Source organism: Plecotus auritus, assembly GCF_963455305.1.
Source record: "Plecotus auritus genome assembly, chromosome: 4".
NCBI lineage: Eukaryota > Metazoa > Chordata > Mammalia > Chiroptera > Vespertilionidae > Plecotus > Plecotus auritus.
Window position 1 is genome coordinate 52336811 of NC_137775.1, and position 24398 is coordinate 52361208.

At 34.3% G+C, this 24398-nt stretch overlaps 1 protein-coding gene across 1 annotated transcript in view; it reads left to right on the forward strand.

Annotated features, from left to right (window-relative positions):
• Nucleotides 1–24398, forward strand: part of EPHA7 (EPH receptor A7) — a 170963-nt gene that overhangs the window by 137559 nt on the left and 9006 nt on the right. The window contains 9 exon segments of the mRNA XM_080664002.1: nucleotides 988–1112; nucleotides 4630–4813; nucleotides 10782–10890; nucleotides 11460–11515; nucleotides 15739–15864; nucleotides 16722–16907; nucleotides 17485–17546; nucleotides 19040–19249; nucleotides 19969–20118. Coding sequence (XP_080520128.1) covers nucleotides 988–1112; nucleotides 4630–4813; nucleotides 10782–10890; nucleotides 11460–11515; nucleotides 15739–15864; nucleotides 16722–16907; nucleotides 17485–17546; nucleotides 19040–19249; nucleotides 19969–20118 — 1208 coding nt within the window.

The window sequence follows — 24398 nt, forward strand, 5'->3', positions numbered from 1 at the left end:
CAGCGGGATTATTAACAAATTTGGACATCTGAAAATTAAATTAACAGCCTGAAAATATTTTACAGGATGAGATAGAGCACGATACATGGAACATAATGACCCCCCTGAAATTCAGCCAAGCCAGTGCAGCTCCTCATTTAGACAGAGAAGACAACTAGTTAATCATCACTGAGCAAATTAGACAGAGCAAATTAGTTTGCTGCATTCCACAGTCTTAGCTACCAAAAGAGAGTATATGCCACTAATTAGAATGAAAGAGCTCTAAGCATATTATTATCTATATAGAAAGAGAAGGAAAAATTATAGCTCGAGCTGCTTCTTTCAAAGCTTGAGGCCTAGGTTACCTAAGTATAAACTACACGTGCAAGAGTATATATGTGTTTTCACACGCATATTTGAATACCAGCAGCTTTAGCATTTTCTTGCCCTTGACCAAATAAAGTGTAAAAAAAAAAATTTGCCAAGGTTAATTGGAATTCTTTGGGAATACACACACACCCATGAAACATAAAAACATTTTTTTAAAGTGTGATCCCTTTCATTGAAGATTAAAGTAGCCATTTCATATACTTTTTCTTGCACGATACTAAATTATTTTTTTTCTTTTATAAGCATATTGCTGTTGCATGTGAAATAAATATTTGGACTTAGTTTATCACTGGAGATTAATCTGAAATCATATTTTGTAGCCTTAATTAGCATTCACTTGCTTAATTGTCATTCTCAGCCCCTGCATTTCCATTTTTCACTAACTTGAACAATGCTATCTTCTGCTGTTTGCACTTTAATTTAAATTCCTATTAAGGTTTATGAACAGTAATAAGGTCCTGTTTGAATATTCATTACCTTCTGAATTGTGAGCTATGAAAAGGTGCTTTCTTTTACCTTAATGAAACTGGCACAGCATGGAACTGATCAGTGGTGACATTTGATTCGAGGCATCCTGTGCATTTTCTCATTGTTTATTGACACATCTTGTCCAAACAGCTCCCTCGCAAGTGAGCGGAGTCATGAAGGAGCGAGTGCTACAGCGGAGTGTGGAGCTTTCCTGGCAGGAGCCAGAGCATCCCAATGGAGTCATCACCGAATATGAAATCAAGTATTACGAGAAAGTAAGTACCAGGAACAGGAAATGTACCACGGCGTGTGTCTGGTGTCGTCCTACTGCACTGCAGGCTAAAGTTGGTCATTCTGCCAACTCTTCGGAGGTACTTCAGAATTGTTAGTTAATTTTAGCCAGTTTTGATCATTATCTCCTTGAAACTATGATTTATTATTATAATTTCTGTGTATTCAGTTTCTGCTACACAAATGAAAATATTCCTCTAGTAATATATTTACTTATTCAGATTTTGAAATCATAATAATTAGGTGGAGCATGTTTTAGTGCCACCCAAACCACACAGCCCAATGCATTTTTGAAAAATGTTTATTTTAGGATGTCTGCTTGGACCTTTAATGATTTATTTTATTTGTGTGGTTTCAGTGATACGATGATGGCCTAAAATTATTTAGTAATTTGAAAATTAATATTTTTTGCAATAACTTTGCAATATTCTCTAAATCAGCTGATGATAGTCTACTTCTTTAAATTCCTTGTGAAATTTACTTCATCTATGTTATGTTAATCATGTCCAAGACCACTTCTTTATACTCGTTTCTCCATGAAAAATAGTATGCAAAAACCCAAGTGCTGCCTCTTTATCTCCATATTTGCTACATTTTAATAAATAGTGACATGTGCGAGCATATGAGTGCATTTATTCTGACCTGTCTGGAGAGAGGCGGGGCATGGTGCCCTTGGTCACAAATTGTTATGTAGGCTCTACCTCACAGAAGGACCTGGTTTGAGGTTTGAAACATGGAAACTATTGTTATTACTAGTAGTAATAGTAATAATAAGTGTTACTATTATTGACTTGTGAGTTAGCTGAAGTGCTACTATATATATATATATATATATATATATATATATATATATATATAAAACTATTTTAACCATTTATTTATTTATTTTTTAATATATTTTTATTGATTTCAGGGAGGAAGGGAGAGGGAGAGAGAGATAGAAACATCAAAGAGAATCACTGATCGGCTGTCTCCTGCACACTCCCCACTGGGGATCAAACCCACAACCCGGGCACATGCCATTGACCGGAATTGAACCAGGGACCATTCAGTCCACAGGCCAATGCTCTATCCACCAAGCCAAACCAGCCAGGGTTATTTTGACCATTTAGACAGCTTTTAAAAATAGGAACTTAAAACTGGAAAAACTTGGGGCTGATCTACTTGAATGAATACTTAACATGCACTAGTGCATTGGCAATAGATAATATTTTTCCTTTTGAAGCAAAAACAGATAGTTTAAGATTACATCTTATTAAGTTTACAATATTTTGACTTATTATTTCCTTTATAAATTCCTGACACCACTGCCAAAGTTACATTTTAAATACCTCACTTTGTACGAGGGAAACATTTTTATCCCATCAAAAATGTGTTTCTGAGGGAATCCTTGTTTTTAATGTTGTTTTTTATGTCTGTTTTCCAGTGAGCTCTAACAGTTATAATCCCTTCTGAAATTCATCAAATTTCAAAAACAATAAAATACATTTTTAAATGTAAGTTACAAGGTAAATGAGAGTGAAGTTTCTCACAGTGAAACAAGATATTTTGCAAATCCTTACTCACATAGTTCCTTTTCTATTTTACATGACAGAAATAAAATGTATGTACATTCTCTGAACTTACAAATTAGGCAATAATTAAAAGGGAATCACTGTATTGCATATAATGTATGTAAACACATGATATATACATACCTGGTGTATACATATACACACATGTATATATATCATTATGTCATCTAATATTAGTTATGCCTTGTTTAGTTTTAAATAAATGCATATTTGTAATACCAACTATCATTTTTTATGAATGATTATAATGAAAACAATCACAAATCAGTTTCACTATTAATCACAAATATAGTTTGGATATACAGTTATTTACACTTTTGTAAATACTAATGTGCAGAAAAATCAAACAACCAGACTGACATTTTCAGATTTCAATGAGAGTTTTATTGACAGTCACAGTTGAGCGCAGGAATTTAATATAGAACAAATAATAAACTCTCTAAAATTGTATATTTGGATGAGCAGTTTTTATTACTTTTTTCATAAATAGCCCATTAGAGGCATATCAATTAAGTTTTAAATTTGTATTCATTTGCACATTGTTTTGATGGAGTTTTCATATTCTTGAACTTTAAAATTTATTTTATTCTTAAGCTTATCTATCTATAATAATCTATGATAATAAAAGCATAATATGGTAATTAGACTGGACAGCTGAATGACCTTCCGGACATCCTTCCAGATGACCTTCCAGTTGAAGCCAGGACTGCGTGGGCCAAGCCCCTTACGCAAATTTCGTGCATTGGGTCTTAGTCATATATAATATGAAAGTCACATTTTTAAACTCTGTAAGCCTCAGTTTATATATCTGAAAAATGAGGAAATTGAACTAAATTATATTGTTTAAAATATTGTTAAGCCATAAATTATACAATATTTTGACTTTTATATAATACTTTTAATTTAAAATATTCCTTTAATTTATATATTATAAAAGTGGTTTTATTCTGTTATAAATGCAGTTTTAATGAAAACATTTGATAATGTCACTATGGCAGCAATTTTCAACCTTTTTCATCTCATGGCACGCAGAAACCACTAAAATTATGTGGCACAACAAAAAGTATATTTTTTGCTAATCTGATAAAAATTAGTATAATTTTGATTGATTTTAAAAAATGAATAATAGTAATTATCTACCCTTTTTGCTCCAACGTGAATTTTTTAAAAATCAGGGGCCTATACTTGTATATAAGGATTCTGGTACCAAGAATTAACCAATTAAATGCAACCATTTTATGCAACATGACCCATAAGATTCAACTCTATTATATGACCTATATATTTATGGTTCAAGACAAGGCATTCACCCCAGACTTACTGTTGTGTTTGCTGTTGTCATTTTTTTTTATTAGACCATCTAACAGAAAAGAGGTCAGTGTCTCTGGCTAAATAGTGAGGCATTGCATGTTTTAAAAATTCTTGTGACACGGTTGTTGAAAACTGCAGTACTATGGTAATAGTGCTAGCTAAATTTCTTGATTTAATAGCTTTCTTCATTTTTCACATATGGTTTTTGCTTGCTAAGTAACATTCAGGAAAAATATTAAAAGAACTATTTTATGAAGTCAAAACCTCTACTAAACCATAGATTTTACAGGTGTGTACCCATGTCTTGGTCACTAGGGCATTTTACTTTCTTTAGGGGTAACTAGTTCTTGCCACTCTGCCCTCGACCAACCAAGCGAAAGTTCCAAATACCATAAATGTTTAAACAAAAATATTTCTCTTTGAAATTTATGCAACAAAGGCATGTGCTCACATTTACGTATTATTTGAGAAACAACTCAATGTGCAATATTCCACAGAGTATCTGATGTAGCCTTTATAATAACAATGCAGCAAATTGAAATAAATTGCAAAAATTGGCTGTCACACTGCCTCGTTGCGGTCACGGTTAAATACGCCCTGTATGTATCGTTTCCAGGATCAAAGGGAACGTACCTACTCGACCGTAAAAACCAGGTCCACTTCAGCCTCCATTAACAACCTGAAGCCAGGAACAGTGTATGTTTTCCAGATCCGGGCTTTCACTGCCGCTGGGTATGGGAGCTACAGCCCCAGGCTTGACGTGGCTACGCTAGAGGAAGCTACAGGTAAAATGTTTGAAGGTAATTACCACCTTTGATTTGGATTCTTACTCTATATTTTTAAACCCTTGCATTTTTTGTTAACTATTGGGGATGATGATTTGGTTTAAGATAATTTTTACTTTTAAAGGTAAATATGTCTGCAGATATATGTACTTTGTAAAGGTTATTCAGGATAATACTGTTAAATGTGCAGTTTTGTTTTACAATGTTAGAAACGGGGGATTTCAAATAGTTTCTTTAACACATACTGAGTTTATTTGAAAAAGTAGGAACAGAAGCAGGACTTGTTCAATAAACAGGGTGATTGTGTAGACCCCAAAATGAATTTACTCTATCAGTCAAATGATTTACTATCAGCCAAAGCCGCTTCTTTTTAGAAACCCCAAGGGAAGCCAGGATGCACACCAGGGTAGGTCAGAGAAAGATGATATGTGAGGATCTATTACCAAAGGGCAAGTAATTTTACGTTACTTACCCTTTGGTAATAACTTCAAAAATTGAGCTCAGGAAGTTCTTAGAACATGCATTTATGTTTATTTTTTATCACTTTTTTTCTTTTTTGTGTGAAATATTTCAAGCACACTAAAGAATATACTTAACATATATATGAAATACTATTTTTAAATGTATATCTCTGCATCTACCACTCAGCATAAAAATAAAATGTTACCAATATCTTGTATCCCCTTTATCATTTTGCTTATCTTTATAATGCAACATAAGAACACAACAATCCATGTGTCTATAGTGTATCACAAAGAAACAGAAGTCTCTTAGATGGTGTCCTAGTTTATCATCAGAGTGCAGGTTCAGAACAGCTTGAGTTCCACTGCTGGTTGTTCTTCAGCTAGCTGAGGTCTCAGTGTGTACTTTTGTATTCTGAAATGTTTTTATTTCTCCTGATGTCACTGCTCAGGCAATGGTTCACCAGCTGTTACCTCATCACCATCTTGCCAATCTAGAATTTCCACAAAATTCTAAACAAAAATGATTAAAAAATATATTATTTTCTTTCCTCAATTTTAATAAAATATTTTTAAATAAATTAATAAAATTTTGATCAAAGAATTATTTTGACTTCAGAAAAATATTTTCACACTCTTTTAAAGGTAGACTAAATATCCTTTATATTACCTAATGATTGTTAAATTTGCTAACAGTATTTGTCTTTCAAAATGTTTTATATCTTTATTTTTTAATATGATTTAATTTATTTTAGAGAGAGAAGGAGGCAGAGGGAGAGATAGAAACATCAATGAGAGAGAAACATCAACATTGATTGGCTGCCTTCAGCATGCCCCCTGTTGGGGAGAGAGCCCACAACCCGGACATGTGCCCTGATCAGGAATGGAACCCATGACCTCGCAGTGCATGAGTGGACATTCAACCACTGAACAACACTGGCTAGGAAATTTTTTTTTTTATATTTTTAAACTAAGCAGTAATTCTCAGAACCTCACAGAATAAAACATTGAAGTAAATTTGAAATATAAATTATGTTTTTATAATTGTAGATATAATGTTATAAAATTAATGCCATTATTCTTTATTATTTTTTAAATGGAGTATGTAAATTTAAAAATGAGAATAAGTTCAACGGCCCCAAAAACATTAAAGAATTTTAAGTTGAGAATTTAACATTTAAACATCCAAAAACATTAAAGAATTTTTAAGTTGAGATTTCAACGTTTAAGCATTTGCATGGTCTTGTGTTAAATGCATTCTCATAGTCTTCAACTTAGATAGACCTCATGATATTTGTGATTTCTAGTGTAATCAAACACTTCAAATAATGTTTCCAAATTCCAATGAATAATTTAAACTTAAAAACACCAATTACCTCATATTTACCTGCACATTTCTTATCAGTTAAACTATTAGGTTTGAAAAATTGCAAAATATTTTTATCCTATGTTTGAATATATTTTCAAAATGGTTTTTAAAATATTTTCCAAATAGGTTTGAGAACTTTATAAACTACTGTGAATTGGGTGCTGAGATTTGTACATATTATTCTCATTATATAAAAATTAAGCAAATAAGACTCAGAGAGAGTAAGATGAAGTAGTGGAACCTGAATGATTACATGAAATAAATCTTAAAAATCGATGTTTGCATTAGAAAGGATTTGGCAATTTTTAGCGTAAGAATATTCTCTTCCCCTGGAATATATAGTTGATGAAAGAATGATTACATATCCTTTTCTTACTATTGTCTTGCTAGTGCTTGACACATAGAAAGCACTCAATGAATGAACAAATAAATAACTAAAAGTCATCAATTTAGAACATATTATCAGTATCAATCTGTGTGAGTAGACATATTCCTGGTTTCACATCTCAGCTCTGCCATGTCCAGATGTGGGACTTTGGATGACTTGTTTCTCTGTACCTTGGGTGCTACAATAGCCACCACCCAACTCAGAGGGCATTCTGAGGATTCAATAAATTAATGTACACAAAGTGCCAAGTTCAGTGCCCAGCACACAGAAAGTCTTGAGTGTCAGCTTATATTGTTGAGCACACCAATATAAGCTTTTTGGTCTCAGGAATTAAGATTTGTATTATTTGTACTAGAGGCCCTGTGCACAAATCCATGCATGGGTGGGGTCTGGCCAGCCTGACCCGATTAGGACCTATCAGGACAGCTGGGGCCATGGGAGGTTGGCCAGCCGACCCTGCCCCCCGATTGGGGGGGGGCAATTGGGGGGGGCTGGCAGGGGGGAGGGGTTGTGGGTGGTTGGCTGGGCAGCCCTGCCCCCAGTAGAACTCCCAGTTGAACTCTAGTCAAACTCCCGGTCCAGGGGCAATTTGCCTATTAGCCTTTTAATATATAGGACTAGAGGCCCGGTGCATGAAATTTGTGCACTGGGGGGGGTCCCCTCAGCCCGGCCTGCACCATCTCCAATCCGGGACCCCTTGAGGGATGCCCGACTGCCAGATTAGGCCTGATCCCTGCACCCCTAACTACTCTCCCCTGCTGGCCTGGTCGCCACTAAGTGCTCTGCCCTGCTGTCCTGGTCACCCCTACCTGCTCTCCCCTGCCAGCCTGGTCTCCCCTAACTGCTCTCCCCTGCTGGCTTGATCACTCCTACCTGCTCTCCCCTGCTGGCCTGGTCATCCCTAACTGCTCTCCCCCACCGGCTTGATCCTCCTAAATGCTCTCCCCTGCTGGCTTGATCACTCCTAACTGCTCTCCCCTGCCAGCCTGATTGTCCCTAACCACCTCTGTCTCAGCCCCTGCTACCATGGCTTTGTCCAGAAGGATGTCTGGAAGATGTCTGGTCTAATTAGCATACGACCCTTTTATTGGTAGAGATTATATCTATCGATATTCACCACATCAGAAATTAAAACTGAAACATTTTTTCAAAACACATTCCATTAGCCATCAGGGTGATGATGTCATCCCATGTCATCTAACTTCTGGAAAACTCTGTGCACTTGTGAGCATATATGAGTAAAAAAAGTCAAATTAACACGGCCTGTGTGTCTCAGTGGTTTAGCTTTGTCTCATGCACCAAGAGGTCACTAGTTTGATTCCCAGGCAGGGAACATGCCCAGATTGACAGCTCAATCCCCAGTAGGGGGCGTGCAGGAGGTAGCTGATCGATGTTTTTCTCTCACTGGTGTTTCTATCTCTCCCTTTCCCTTCCTCTCTCTAAAAATCAATAAAAACGTATTTTTAAAAAGTCAAATTACATTGTATCACATGAAAATAATTTTGGCCTTCCACGTTCCTGGAGAGCTCTTGAGGGATCTTCAAGGCTTCCCAGACCATTCTTTGAGAAATAATGATTTAGCACAAGCTACTGTGTTAAGAATTAGAGATGTACAGACACATGACATAGTTGATACTTTCAATTTAAAGTTTAGTGAAAGACAGACTTGTACACAAATTCTAGCCATGCAGTTAAGTGCTGATAGAGTGCATGGCCCAATGCTGTTAGTGTCAGCAAACCGTGACTCCCTGTGCTAGGAAGAACAGCAGGGAAGATGCCACTGAAGAGAAGTCACTTGAGCACTGTTTGAAAAGAGAAGTTAAACAGACGATTTCATTGCACATATGTCCTAACAGCCCCTTCTAATGCAAAGTCAACTCTACTGTTTTTATCATTTTTAAACCATGGTGTGTTGATTATGGCACCTGTAACTTAGTTTTAAATTTTATTACCCATGAAATAGTTGAAAATATTAACCATGGATGTTGACTATGGAAAGATTAAAGTGTGACTCTGGCTAGATATAAAAACATATAAATGAATATTCACAAGTTCTATTTCATCATGCACCTGAGTTCAGTTTTCTCATTGGAGTTACGTTTCTGAAGTTGAGGGCAGAACGGAACCCAAGACAAGCAAAGGATTAGACCCATGGGACACATAGATTGAATAGAAACACTTTGTATACATATGTGTATAATTTTTCTTCTTCATGAACAGACTACTCCATCCTTTTTCCTCTCTTACCACATAATAAAAAGATAAAAACAACCGACCAAACAAACAAAAAAACTTGAAATCATCTTTTTGTTGTTGTTGAGCTGTAATTCAAAAATAAATCTTAAAAGTTGTTACCTCCCTGCAACCCCTGCCTCATTTAGTTCCCTTGGGGATAAATCAGCAGGTACTGAATTGGCAAGTGTGTATAATACCTTTGTTCAGAAATTATTATACCAGAGCTATTTATATGGTTTTTCAGGGTAAAAGCTATCTATAGTTAGCATAGGTATACAAAATTAAGAGATGAGTTGTCAAAAGGAGGAAGACATAGATAAACTAAAGGAAGGCCAATCAAAAACAAAAACAAACACACACAAAAAAACTTTATGCTGCCTATTGTGGCAGGACATACTCTGCCTACATATAATTTACTGCTCTGGAGACCCAGTCCCTTGCCACTAGCAAGGAGGAGTAATATTTTCCATCCTGCCATAAATTAAAGATTACTGCCATAGATTGTTTCAGAAACAAACAAACTACATTAGTTGGACATTATATATTATATGATATTTGAAACTGAATCATTTAGTGGAATATACATTTTTATTGTTTTGTATTTCTTTGATTACTTTATGAAGGCTATACTGGCATTGAAATTATAATACTCTGAGGGAAATATGACAATTGCAAATTGTGATATAAGTAAAACACTAATTTGGAAAAATGGACGTGGGAACGCCATGTGACTTGCTGAAGAATTGGAATCCAAGGCTGCTTTAAAGGACATGTAAACATATACCATTCCCAGAGAGACCCTCCAAAAGGCCAGCAGGGCTTGTCTTAATGAGCATAGAAGAATCACCCAGCTTCATGCAGGAAGTGTCTACAATTAGATAATGCTGAAATCTTTTTTAAAGTACTTGCAGAAAGCTTGCTCTTTCATACATAGCTAACCTCCTCTGTAATCTTAAACTCTCATATGTGTGCATTGCATGCTTTTACAAATTAATACAAGTAATTCTGCTCTTCTTCATTATGGCGAATTGTCAAGTCATGATGATGACTGTAATCACATGATTTTTTATTTTATATTGATGACATGAAAGATAAAGCACTTAAGATACTTTGAAAAAATACAGAGAATATGTATTTTGGTTCTTTTTTTATATTCCAGTAAAACAGACCTCGAAGGATCACATTCCTTGCTGAGGAAAATAGGGATTTAATCTCAATTGTAGACCAAAGATCTCTATCTCTGATTCATAACTAAGTTTCCAATCACTAAGCAAGAGATAGGCATTCAATGATGTATTTTATAGGTTTCTTTTATAGCTGAGGAACATAAAATAGATGAAGTACTGTTCTTACCACTTCTTTAAAATGCAAAAATAACATTTAAACTTACACTGATGGAAAATAATGCATTTATTTAAAGTTCGAGGTGAATTTGATAGCATCGCTATCTCCTGTTGATAAGATTTTGTTTAACCTCTCGAGTTCTTGCTTGGTATTGAGTGTTGCTGAGCCCCTTTGCTCTGTTTGCAGCCACAGCCGTCTCCAGTGAGCAGAATCCCGTCATTATCATCGCTGTGGTCGCCGTTGCAGGGACCATCATCCTGGTGTTCATGGTCTTTGGCTTCATCATTGGAAGAAGGTAGAACACACATTTCTTCTCATCTCTGAGATAAAACTTTTTGATTTTTCAGAATTAGGTCCCCCATTGCTTATTATTTAGTACATTCGAATAGTAAATGCAAACACTCTTTGTCTGATATGAAACATTAAAGGGCACTAAGTTTTCATCCTCCCAAGATCAAAATACACTTTGAAATTAATCATCGCCTTTAGTTAGGGGATGAGTATTGTCATTTCTATTGGGAAAAATTATTCTTCTAGTTAATGTTTGTGGAAACCATTTAAATCTGTTGTTGTTTTCCAGGAAAAAAAATGTAGAAGCAAATATTTACTCGTTTATAAATCTAAATCTATAAATATGTTCCTTCTACATTGTCTCACACAAATACTTTATATTCTGTGCCTTTTTTTAATCATATGAATTGCTATGTTATTATTATGTTTATAACTATGAACAGGAAGTTTTTATATTTTGTTTATATATCTAACTAGCATGTTGTAAAATAAATAAGGTGTATTTTACTGAATTTTAAAAATATAAGGAACATCATTGATTGTGTTTGTCACAAATTTGATTTTTTTTTTCAGGCACTGTGGTTATAGCAAAGCTGACCAAGAAGGGGATGAAGAGCTTTACTTTCATTGTAAGTGTTTGGTTTTTCTTTACTTTTATATGTTGCAATTAATACAGAAACCTGGTTGTTAATATTGGCATGAAAAAATTCCTAATGCATCACCCTTGAAATTATATAATGAGCTCAAAGTACTGCTTTAAAGCATTTGACAATATATTTAGAATGAAAACCATATCATGTGAATTTAAAAAAAAATATGTAATCTCATAAGAAATTTTAATATAACTGCAGGATATATTAAGCTGCCTTTATGTCACAATTTTTCCTTTTCAAATGTTTCCTACTATTCTAATAATAATCCATTAAATGTTGCATGGCCCACATTCTAGCTAAGGAATTCTTATCAAATTAGAAGGCTTTACCACCTAATGAGTTATGCTACCTTGAAAGGCTAAAGGAACCACTTTCTCTTCAGCTACTATACATTGTCTATCACTGATAGATATTTTTACCACACATTAATCCTATAGTAATAGGATTTAATCCTCCAATGTTTTCCTGTAGATTGGGGTTACCTAGTTCTTAAAAATTCATTTTAGAAATCATATTTGGAATAGAGGTTAGGTAACCAAGGAAAATAGATATCCACATGCATTATTTTTATTCTTGTTCATTATGGATGACAAGTAAAAAATGAGAGCCACGTGAGTAAATGTTAGGGCTCTATGCATCCAAAGTAAAAATCTAACAATCAAATGATTTTAGTTCTGATAATCCTTGAAATTCTTAAGAACAATTTTGCTTATTATTTTTCTTAGTAGCAATCATCTTTACTAGAATTTTTTTATGGATAGATAAATTTCTTAAATGGCAAAAGAACTATATTTATTATTGTATTGTTTATCAAATTATTATGTTAATATCTAAGAAGGTATTGTCATGCACCCAATCTAAAATAACCAGGTTATATAAGCATCTATTGAAAAAATGTGTTATTTAAAGACACAATTTTTGAGTTTTTTAAATGTTTTTTTATTTGTTGAACTAGCACTGTGACTCTAGCTTTCAAAATAGAAGTGGCTTTAGATAATACATATCTAAATTGATTATGAAACTCTAGATTGCCAGCCACTGAAGGCAGGAAGGGTGTTTGGGATACTACAAATTACAGTAAGAGGTGTGACCAGGGACGGCTTCAATAAGAAGCCTAAACTCCAGGGCCCCTCACTTCCACAGACCCCTGTTCAGAACCTGGTAAAGCCCTAGCCATCCTGTGTTTATAATCCCTTTTTACTTAAAGAAGGTATCATACTTGTAGAGGCCTCATAACACTTAAGTCTCCCCCTGATTACGGCTGGATACATGTGATCCCATCACCAACCCCTCTGGGATTATTTGATGTGCTCCTGATGTTGGAGCTTCCCCACTGCTAATCCAGCAGTGATTTTCCTGGGAGAAAACAGCCTCAGGCGGTGAGAGTGCCATAGGCAGTTTTTAGTTAGAGGATGTACAGAAAAAATGGAGGTTACTTTTTTCTCTCTCATGACATGAGAGAATAATTTTAACACTTCCGCAGATAGGAAAAAGAGGTTCCAATCTTGAATGCCTACATTTTTATAGCTAGTTTAAAATGTATATAGGAGAGTAACTTAAGACCATAGTTCCTGCAGTCCTGATTCTGCCCATATGTGAATCATTTGGTGACAGAATCATTTAATATTGTCTTAATCAGCATGTCACCTTTGTTTCTGTTATTGAGTATTTCTGAGACATCTCAAAATTACCAAATATGTTTTAGTTTATGTAGTTTTAGCTTGCAGGTTAATGCAGAAAGTAAGTTGAAATATGGCTCATGTAAAACTTATATAGCCTTATGCTTAATTGTCATCACTCAGTTTTAATATTTTAATGCCATTTGCTTTTTTCACATTTGACATTCAGTTTATAATTAGGAAAAATAGGGCGGCATGTTTTACTTGCTAACGTAGACAAGATAAGCTTGATAAATATACAGTTTTCATCTCCAGAGCAAAAATATCTATGGTGGTTTTAAGATATTTAACACTCATGAGAAATGTAAATGAGCTACTAAAACACAGAAAAGCTCACCGTCTTAATGAGATAAGCAACAGACCAGAATATTCAGAAATTATATCAATATATTTTATTTTAAAAATCAATTTTTAAAGGAATAGTGAAGCAAAGTGCACTTAACATATCCTATTCTGGTTAATCCCTGTTATTTTTGAGTCACCCTTTTAACAAGGATATCTTTTCTTATCATTTGACAAGAAACAGACATTTTATTTGATTTCATGACTGTGTCTAAGTACAGCAGTATGGTCACCAGCTATTGGCAAGGAGGTGTCCTTTTATTCCTTTAGTATACAAACAATTTTCTTAGGTGCTAAGGCACCAGATTGAATTTTTACGGAAATATGAAAGCAACCATTTAACTAGCTTTTAGAGCACAGAATGTAATAGAATGTCCAGCCGTTTATTTCAGGCACACTCCACTCTCCATGGCCCAAGTACTACATTTAAAGATATAAACACAATGGAGGAGTTCAGTGAAGCAATTCCAATTTACATTTTGTTTCCTCCTACCATTTCTTCCAACAATGTCTTTGAATCCAAGCTGGGCAGTATTTCATGTTTTTATGCCAAAATCGCTGTGGCCTGTCAAAATGTTTTATGACAGCTTGAATAAAGAACCATCAGAGACCCCGTTTGAGATGCAGAAGGTTACCTCCATTCTAGCTCCCTTATCGCAAAACAAAACAAAACAAAAGCTATGAAAGAAAGAGAATAAAAAGGGAGAAGATGGCTCATTCTCCATCTGCCTGCCAATCTAGGAGGTTAACCTATTGTTTTCTTCCCTTCTCTCTTTTTCTCTTCCCCCCTCTTCCCTGTACCTCCTTCTTCTCTCTTTTCTCTTTCTATCCCCTCTCTCTTTTCTTCTTGTGTTTTTTTTTTCATGTTCAGCTTTAGTAACAAATGAGCATCTGTCAGTTTTATAAACTGGAACAGTAATTGTTTAAGACAATCAATTTTGGATAAACAATCAACTACAGCAGAATAAATCAAGATTTTTAAATCCCATTTTCCTTCATACATTCTGCTTCCTTTTGTTTGTTATGTGTTTATTTTTAAAAGATAATTTTAATTCAATGTGATGACATAAGCACAGTTAGGCTGCAGTGTAATACATAAAGAAATATATTGTTCTCCAAATAGTGAGATTTAATGAAAAGATTGTTCAGTGGCTTTGTTAAAAACAATAAAGTTTTTTTGAGGATATAGTGTAATTCTTTTCATTGCATTAATATAACCAAATATATGCCTATCTTATCTTTGTCTTTAACCATATGATTGACTTGGAATACATTATTGTAACTGAATTTGATTTAAAGTTAACATAGCATTATCTGTTACCTGCATGCTTCTGGGTGCATTTTAAGAAGATTTTAACTTTTGCAACTTTTATGATTCTATGCTGTTTGAATCTTGACTACATTTTCTGAGGCACTTTGGCTGCCTCCTTCCAGAGCCTTATAAATGAAAGTTCATATAAACCATTCTTCTTTCAAACTGTGTCATACATGGTTAGCAGATCCCAGGAATATTGTAAATTTTCTAACTTTACTCTGGACTCTGTACATTCTGGCCTCTATTGCCCTGTAAGGTGAAAATGAAACTGTGTTTTTAGTAGATTTCTCTCTGAGTCTGTGATAGTGGCCCTCACTTCTTGTATTAATTTTATGTATATGTCAACGGTGGTTGGTCTTTTAAAAAAAATAAACCAAAAGAATAAGTGAGATGTCTAAATGTTTTTAATATTGCTGTCAGTGTAGTAGGCTACCTGTATATGAAATGTCTTCTTTTCCCAGTGTATGTATTTGATTGATTGACTGACTGATAGATTTACAAATGTGTTTCCAAGTCCATTATTAACCTCAGTATGGCTTGAACTATGCCATGATAGCAGTGAATTTAATTAAACCTCCAGTCTGATAAGTCATGTCAGCGAATTTTGGTGATGTATTTTGTTGATTTACTGGAAAAGCAATTCAGTTAGTAACCTATGAGCTGGATCTTATGTAACCTATAGAAGCTTGCAGATAATACCTATACACCCGCAGACTGAAGTAGTCTGTTAAAACCGCTGTGAATCAGGTGATGTGGAAGCAAGTTCCCTGTTCCAAGGAGCACTCTGCATAATGAAATTCCTGGGCTGACTGCACAATAAGGGCTTTGCTTCATCACAGTCATGCTTTCTTACATCATTACAGTTAAATTTCCAGGCACCAAAACCTACATTGACCCTGAAACCTATGAGGACCCAAATAGAGCTGTCCATCAATTCGCCAAGGAGCTAGATGCCTCCTGTATTAAAATTGAGCGTGTGATTGGTGCAGGTAAGGCTGTTGTAGCTTCCTTATTCAGCTCTTCCATTTAGCCAAGATCGAAAGTCATACATCATAATGACAGGCAAATAATTATACCTCAAGTATAGAGCTTTTGCATTTACCTGAACTGTTGGAAGCAATGAGGCTGTACTTGTTTGTGAAATCTGAAGAGAGAAAAAAGTGAAAAAGAAGCATGTGACACAGAGAATCTGTGCATTTTTGCCTTCTGTTGGTTTTTTAAGATACTGTCCTTTTGTAAGCTATCTTTTAAGCTTGGCCTCGACTTCAAGAAATAACAGTATTATAAAAATTTAGCATGTTTCTGAATTTTGCTGGAATATATTTCTTCTTACTTGATTTACCATCTTCTTGCTAAGCTTTCATTTTTCTTTCTTTTTCTTGTACTTGTAAGGTATTCAGTAGCTCTTGTACTCTTTGTTTTCATGTAGAAAATTAATATGCATGAATTATTGAAAAGGAATATTAGTTTCTATGTGTTCAATGTATTTTAATAACAATGTTACATTTTCAGTCCAAGTCCATTTCATGTAGCAGTCATGGGGCATATGAATTCAACACTCTTAAATCTTGAAGAACTATTTGCCCCTCAAATCATAAAAGAGGTAGCAGTGTTTACGATTTGCTGTGATGTTCCCTTCCCTTTAGTAGGCAGTGTGCATTAGATAACAAATTTTAATTCTAAATTTTGTTTCTGAAAGAGTTTTTGTTAATTCAGTTTAAAAATAGTAGCTTGTGTAACAGACTTTAGAAAAGCTTAAAAGTACTTTTAAAGAATTATTTGCATTTACTTTGAGACAGGAAATACTTCTGAAATTAAAACACATCTGCCTGTTCTGTTGCTTCAGGAGAATTTGGAGAAGTGTGCAGTGGCCGTTTGAAACTTCCAGGGAAAAGAGATGTTGCCGTGGCCATAAAAACCCTGAAAGTCGGGTACACGGAAAAACAAAGGAGAGACTTTCTGTGCGAAGCAAGCATCATGGGGCAGTTTGACCACCCAAATGTTGTCCATTTGGAGGGGGTTGTTACAAGAGGTAGATATTGATTATACCTTTCATTTACCAAGTGGACTGTCAGAAATTAGTGTCATTTCACACATAGTAAAAAAATCAAAGTATGAACATATTGCACATTCTAAATGAATGTTTTTCTTGGTATGTACTGACTAAACAATTCTTCTTTTGTGTCAGCACTTCAGGAAAAAAAAAATCACATGAATGCAGGATTAGAATAAAAGAATATCTGATAGCTAAAGCATCTGAGTTTTTCTTTCCCCCCTTAGCTCAGAAACCATAGAAGCGGTACAGTTTTAGTCTTCATACTTTACATAAAGTGACATTTTCCCTGAGTTTTGTTCACAAAGCAGGAGTCAGAAGAACACATTGATTTTTATTGTTTAACTTTTTGAATCGTGACCATGTTCTAGACATTTAAGGACTCTTTGACTTTAGCAGCAGTCCTGGAAGCTTTCGAAACTCTCACGCATTCCGTCTTTCAAAACGCACCGTGTGTTTTATCTCGGATGAGAAGGAGAATAACCTTGAAGTTGAGGTTGCATTTTTCTGAAGCAACACTTTTGTTTTCTTATGTACATATGTTTTTTAATTTTAGGGAAACCTGTCATGATTGTAATAGAATTCATGGAAAACGGATCTCTAGATGCATTTCTCAGGGTAAGTAGCAAAATTATTCTCCCATTCTAAACATATTGCAGACATGCTACCAAAATAATGTCCTGAAGTTTTTGTGTGTGTGTGTTGTTGTTGTTTTTGTTTTTGTTTGTTTGTTCAGTGAAAATTATAAACAAGTTAGAAAGTTGTTAAGCAGGTTAAAATTCAGAGCCTTAGACTGACTTGAACTAGAATCTTTTTGATCATTCAAGTGATACAATGTAGTGAAAAAACTAGTTTCCATTAATATGCTACCTCAAGTACAGAGGATAGCTGAAGCCCTGTAATTTGAGTACAAGTTGTAGAGTAGCATTTTACTTTTCTAGTACAATTAAGGATGAAATACAGTGGTAATACCGAGAAGACTGAAAAGTGAACTAACCATGTGATATTGGTACCATGACCCCAGTTCTGCTCTGTGGAGCCATTTCTATTGTGCTGTTAAGTGAACCCCGAGCATAAAATGTCGAATTGTTAACATTTTTAAAATTAATAGCATGTGATTATTTTTATAAATGATACATTCTAAATGTTCAAAATATGCATTTTCATCCTCAGAGACTTTTCACCTAAGAACATGAACACATGTTAACATTTTTTTAAATGGCAAAGAGACAATAATATAAGCAATAAGGGGACGTGCAGAGCTGTCATAGATGATCTAGAATTGTACGTTCTACCCAGACTCATAGGCATTCAGGAGATTTAGACACCTCTGTGTTGCTGATGTTGCTGCATCTGTGTGATATGCATGACTATAAGCTCCTGGGAGGAAAGTATCACCTAGCAAGTTAATCAACTCAGCACCAGTGTCCTCATGCACCATACTTGTAATTCATTTGGAGAAATCTGTGGGTTAAACATATATGATAGCCAGTCCAGTTGCACATATTGTTCAAGCCCACTTGCTAGTATATCTAGTCTAGAGACTTTTTTGTTGCAAGTAATGTTCCTACTAATAGCAAACCCAGGAAAAGTATAAAAAGAAAACAAAGTCAGCAAATATAATCATTCCCTACTTCTTAGTTTCTCTTTATCTTTAATCAAAAAATGTTCTCCTTTTATTTTTTTTTTTTTTTTACCATTTGGGGGAAATACCTTAATACATGTGTCTTTGTACCTTTATATGTTTTTAGGTTATTTTCATAACTTTTTATCTAGTGAGGAAAACACTTAGCTGTGAGGGATATGTTTGGATGTTCCATTCCCTAACTTTCACCTAAAAATTAGCATATACTTTGGGATTTGTATACTATGGAGCTATTATTAATTAATATTCATGACATCAGTACAAATAACTGATTACCAAAACTCTGTTTTGTATTATTTGCCTCTCAGTAAAATCAGTATTTATTTTGTTTTTCATAAATGTCTGAATAATATAAAAAAGAACAATTCCTATTATACAAAAGGAAATGACTAGTGTGCAGACTCTTTCATGGGGATTTCTTTCCCTTAAAAGCAGTTTACTGGACTTTATTTTTGTCTTCCTGTAGAAACACGACGGGCAATTTACAGTCATTCAGTTAGTGGGAATGCTGAGAGGAATTGCTGCTGGAATGAGATATTTGGCCGACATGGGATATGTTCACAGGGACCTTGCAGCTCGCAATATTCTTGTCAACAGCAATCTTGTCTGTAAAGTGTCAGATTTTGGCCTTTCCCGGGTTATAGAGGACGATCCAGAAGCTGTCTATACAACAACTGTAAGAAAAAGTCTGTTACTGCATCTCTTCATATCCCTAAGATTTTCCTACCAAGAAAGCAAAGCGTAATGATACAAAATTAATGGGGGGGAAAAGGGCAAATTAATCTCAGGGGTTTTTTGTTTTTTGTTTTGTTACTGTTTTTTCCTTTTGGAAGAATCATTGTTGCTTTTATAATCTACATATAGGATAAGAGAAGAAATAATAATAAGAATGATAGCATGCTTATCTTATATTGAGATGTTCAGATAAATAATATACTGTAAAGTCATGTACAACATCTAGTTACTAGTACTCATACTTGTAGCAAAAAAAAGAAATATAATTCTATTTTAAATAAAGATTTTAAAAGATTAGCTATGCTAAGTCTTACAACTTTTGTGAGATTTTATAAAAGGGAAATATCTGAAGGTTTACTTAAATACACCATATTTCATTCAATTTTAGTGGTTATTTTGCATAATTTGTCATTGTCTTTTGACTAGACTCCTAAGACCACATAAGGCCCATTAACTGAGTTGCCATAAATGTGTAATATTGTAATGATTTTAAAAAACAGATTAGTAACTTTAAATACACTTAGATACAAGATGGATAGGTGTGATACTGCTGAATTGCCAACCAAATATAAAGATGTTTAATGGTAGCTTTCTGGTTCTGCAATAAATGATTTATAAGTTATTATACATATTTAAAATATTGATTTCTTGTTATAATAGGGTGGGAAAATTCCAGTAAGGTGGACAGCACCTGAAGCCATCCAGTACCGGAAGTTCACATCAGCCAGTGATGTATGGAGCTATGGAATAGTCATGTGGGAAGTCATGTCTTACGGAGAGAGACCTTATTGGGACATGTCAAATCAAGATGTAGGTGTTACACTATTTAAACAAAAATGATTTAATACATTGATGTCCATTATTATTAGAATATGTAGGTAATCGCTCATATGATAAAACTTCTATTGAATTATAAAAATATTATATGAATTTTTGTGCACTGGGGAGGTCCCTCAGCCCGCCTGCCCCCTCTCACAGTCCGGGAGCCCTCAGGGGATGTCCTACTGATGGCTGAGGCCCGCTCCCATGGCGATCAGGGAAGGCACTGCCCCCATCACCTCCTCGCTGCTGCTGCCTCTGGCCTCCCTCAGTGGGAGGCAGAGGCGACCCAGTGATCAGGGGAAGGCAACGCCCCCATCACGCCTCTGCTGCTACCACTGCCAGCTGCGCGGCTACCTGAGCCTCAGCCCAGCCCTCATTGCCTGAGCCTTGGGCCCTGGGCAGCGGCAGCTGCCATCCACAGCTTGCCTGAGCATCAGGCAGCTGCTGCAGCTTTGTCCAGAAGGACCAGCATCAAGTCCCCACCCACCCACGCATGCCTCCTGCTGATCGGTCATTAAGGCGTGATGGCATGATGACCATTAGCATATTCGCTCTTTATTATATAGGATAATTGCTGAGTTTACACAATTAATACCACAAATTACTAAATAGTTACTATAAATTAATGGTTCAATCAATTTCATTTTGATTTCATTTTGAAGAATTGTGTTTTCCTTTTCCTTTAAATCTCTAGATATAATAGAAGCCTTCACAGGATATTTCTTCCTTATTAAAGATAATGATGCTTTGCTTGCCCAGCTACAATGGGAGAGTCACATGAGTAAAAGCATCATTTGTGGAGAGGAGGGTAAAGAAGGTTGTGATTGTGGTTATCTTTTGTTTTTATCTTATTCTTTTTCTTTAATGTTCTGAGAAAATCTGTTTAAATCATTGTTGATTGGATTAACTAAATTTTAATTTCGTGAGACAATCTAAATTTTATGATCAATATTGGTGTTTCATAGTGATATTTTATAATGTAATCACAACGGAAGTATTTTTGGAAATTCCTAAAGAAAACATAGTGCTCATTACTGTGTATCTTATTACATACTAAAACATAAAATATGCTATTATTTTTTCATACAAGAAACTGGTAGCATATTGGGGATTATACATCTCACACCCAGAGACCACTTATAAAACATTATAAGTGAGTGTGAATTTTTGCTTCTATTAGGTTGAATTTTTTTGTAATTGACATTTTATAGGTCTAAAACTTTCAAATACTGGCAGAATTATATAGTTCAACTTATTGACAATGTGAGTGAAATTTGGATAAAAGTAGAGAAAGTGTAAATCTAGGAAGTAGAAATCTGAAGAAGGTCTTGGTTTATAGCTGATGAGAAATTCTCCAAGGGAACACACTGGCAAGTTTAGAAGCAAAAGCTTAGCAAGGTGTATGGGGACCAACTATCTTTGTTTTTATTATAGAATTTTCCATATCAAATTTATATGGTTCTTAAAATTCATAGTTATTTTTAGACAGCTAAAGTCAAATCAGACTGAAGGTAAAGTTATTTTCAGTATATTTCCCTACAAATTTCTGCATTACCTGGAGTTCACAGCCTGAAAAGGTGAAACTTTTAAGTCATTTAAATCTTTTGGTATTTTAAATTGAGAGATGACTTGAAACTTCTTAATTTTTATTTATTTATTTTGGTTTTGGTTTTTCAAAGATAAGAGCCTAAGTGATGAGTCCGTTTGGCAGAGGCAAAGTTGTTAATATTTGACAGGTGTCAGTGTCAAAGATTCCATGGGCTGTCAAAATGAGAGCAAACAAATCCTTGGGGCAGAGAAAGAGAAATATTGATATTCCCTAGACACTCAGTAGAGTTTCATTTCTTTTGACACCCTCCTTCTGTACTAGATTCAAACATAAAGGGAATGACAGGAATATAAGATAACTTAAATTCAAAGTTCACCTAACTTCTAAAAACAAATAATAGAAATAATTTAAAAAAAACAATAAATAGCTTCAGTTTTCATTTTTATAATTCTCTAAGTTTTCTTGAAAATTAAATATCATGAAGATATAATAAGTGTATTATGAGTTAATAAATATTTTATCAATTAAATTAAATGATGTCTAGAATACAGCTTTGTTCTGATGTAGAACATTTAGCACCTCTTTCTTTTTTTTTAATTTTGAAGGTCTTAATTGTTAAGTCCAGACACAATTTTATGTAATAGTAGGAGATTTCCTATGCCAGTTTTGGTAATGAATTTGATGTTTATATTTATCTTATAGGGTAATATTTATTATTTCATACTTGTATTGTTAAAGTGTTATTTGAGCAGTTATATAGGGTATCCCAAAAAATGTAGGCACACTTTAAATGACTATAAAGTCAGTATTTATTAACATACAGTTCATTTTGAAAATTTAAAAGAATCAACAGAAATGAATAATATTTTTTTACAATCCCTGTTTTCAAACTGATGACTGATCCACCGATAATGAAAAACAATGGAATCACAAACATCAAGAATAATTTTGTTTAGTATTTGTGCACCCTCAATTCATTGACTGTTGCTGGTTTTGTACTATAAACTGTATCTTTTATGTAGCCCCATAAAAAAGTCTGGTGGATAAATTTTCTTTATTCAAAGCTTAGTTTGGCTTCACCCATTATTTCAAACCAGTTAAACCTGAAAAGGAGCAAAAATTGAGTTATCAGCTGTTTTTAAAGTGTGTATAGCTTTTGGGGGGATTACCTATATGTACAATCTTCAATACAAAAATGGTGAAAAACCTGGATAATTTAAAATAATTCTCTTCTGCTAAAAAATTCTCTAGCTAAAAGCCTTTTTTTTTTTGTAACTTGGAGTCTCTGCTAGGAATTCATGGAGAGGATTGAAATCTCTAAAACCCCTCATGCATATGGAAATCTTGTGTATCAGAGAATATATTGTGTTTTTCTGGGAAGTTTGCTTTCACCCGATCTTCAGATATATTACCTTTTTAATTAGCCTAAATTGATTTATTAAGTGAATCAACTCACTTTATAGTGTTTAAATTTAGTTGCTAGGAATTTGTCAGGAATGTAGAAAGCCCCCAACTATCAAATGCTTGAGATTATGAAAGCCTTTAATAAGATGCCATGAAAATAAGCAGTAAATTGATGGTTATGTTTATAAGCAAGTTCACAAAATTCCAGGCTGAATGCTGAATAAAGGGAGGTTTCTGTGATCACGCTGAAGGAAAAGGAAAGGGCTACTGTACAAGTCAGTGAGGTAGGGAGTTCCTTGCCGGGAGGCTTTAGTTATACTCTAGACATGTGTGTGAGCAAGAAAAACTTGGGAAGAGGTAACATGCATCGGTATAATGACACCCACACCCTATGCTTTAGGACTTAATTAACACTTGTATGAATGCTCATTGTATTTTCGTGTACTTAGAACTTTCTTGAATTTTCACCAAATGGAAGCAGTTAGAATCTTGTTATTTGCTATTAAAATCAAAGCTGATCATTCTAAATAAGTTGCCAATTTTCATTCTTTTTAAAGAATAAAATCTGCAGATTTATAGCCCTTTCCATAATGGTCTTTCAGAGAAAAATCTTTATACATGTAAAATGTAGTCAAAGGTAATAGATATTATAGAAATTGAAAATACTCATAATTGGCACTCACAGAAGCTAGCTTTTCATTGAATTTATGTCTTAATTTGAATAAAAGTTTTACACTCATATTTTGAAATTCTTCATTGTTCAGATTTGATTGTTTTTCTGTGCATAGTACTCAACAAAGTTATTTTTCCTTTGAGTTAGGCTAATGCATTTTTAATTTTACTAGCAAATGGTCATAAGGATAATGAAGAATAAGCTTCCATAAAGATATGGGGCATAAAGATAAATTCTTAAAGTGTTGCATTTTAGAACACTTAAGAGCTTTGAAAATATAATACATGGTAACTAAATTTATTTTCAACTAAATTGTGAGCCCTCAATTTTTTTTCTTTTAAAAGCCACCACTAATTTATGTCTTTGTGGGGTTTTTATATTAATATAGAAACAAAATTGTGATTTTTTTAAAACTTTGCCATAATCCCTTAAGTGGGGTCTGAAGTACTTAACTATGTAAAATGTGGGTTATGTTATGCGAGGTTAATGATATGAAAATGGGTATGGGCAGAGAACAGAAGCCAATCATGTTATATCTCATGTTGAGTGAAGAAGGCCCATTATCATGGGTGCTGCTTTTTCTCTTAATTACAGTGGTCGTACTATAATCATACTGAAACACTTCTCAACGAGCAACTTCTG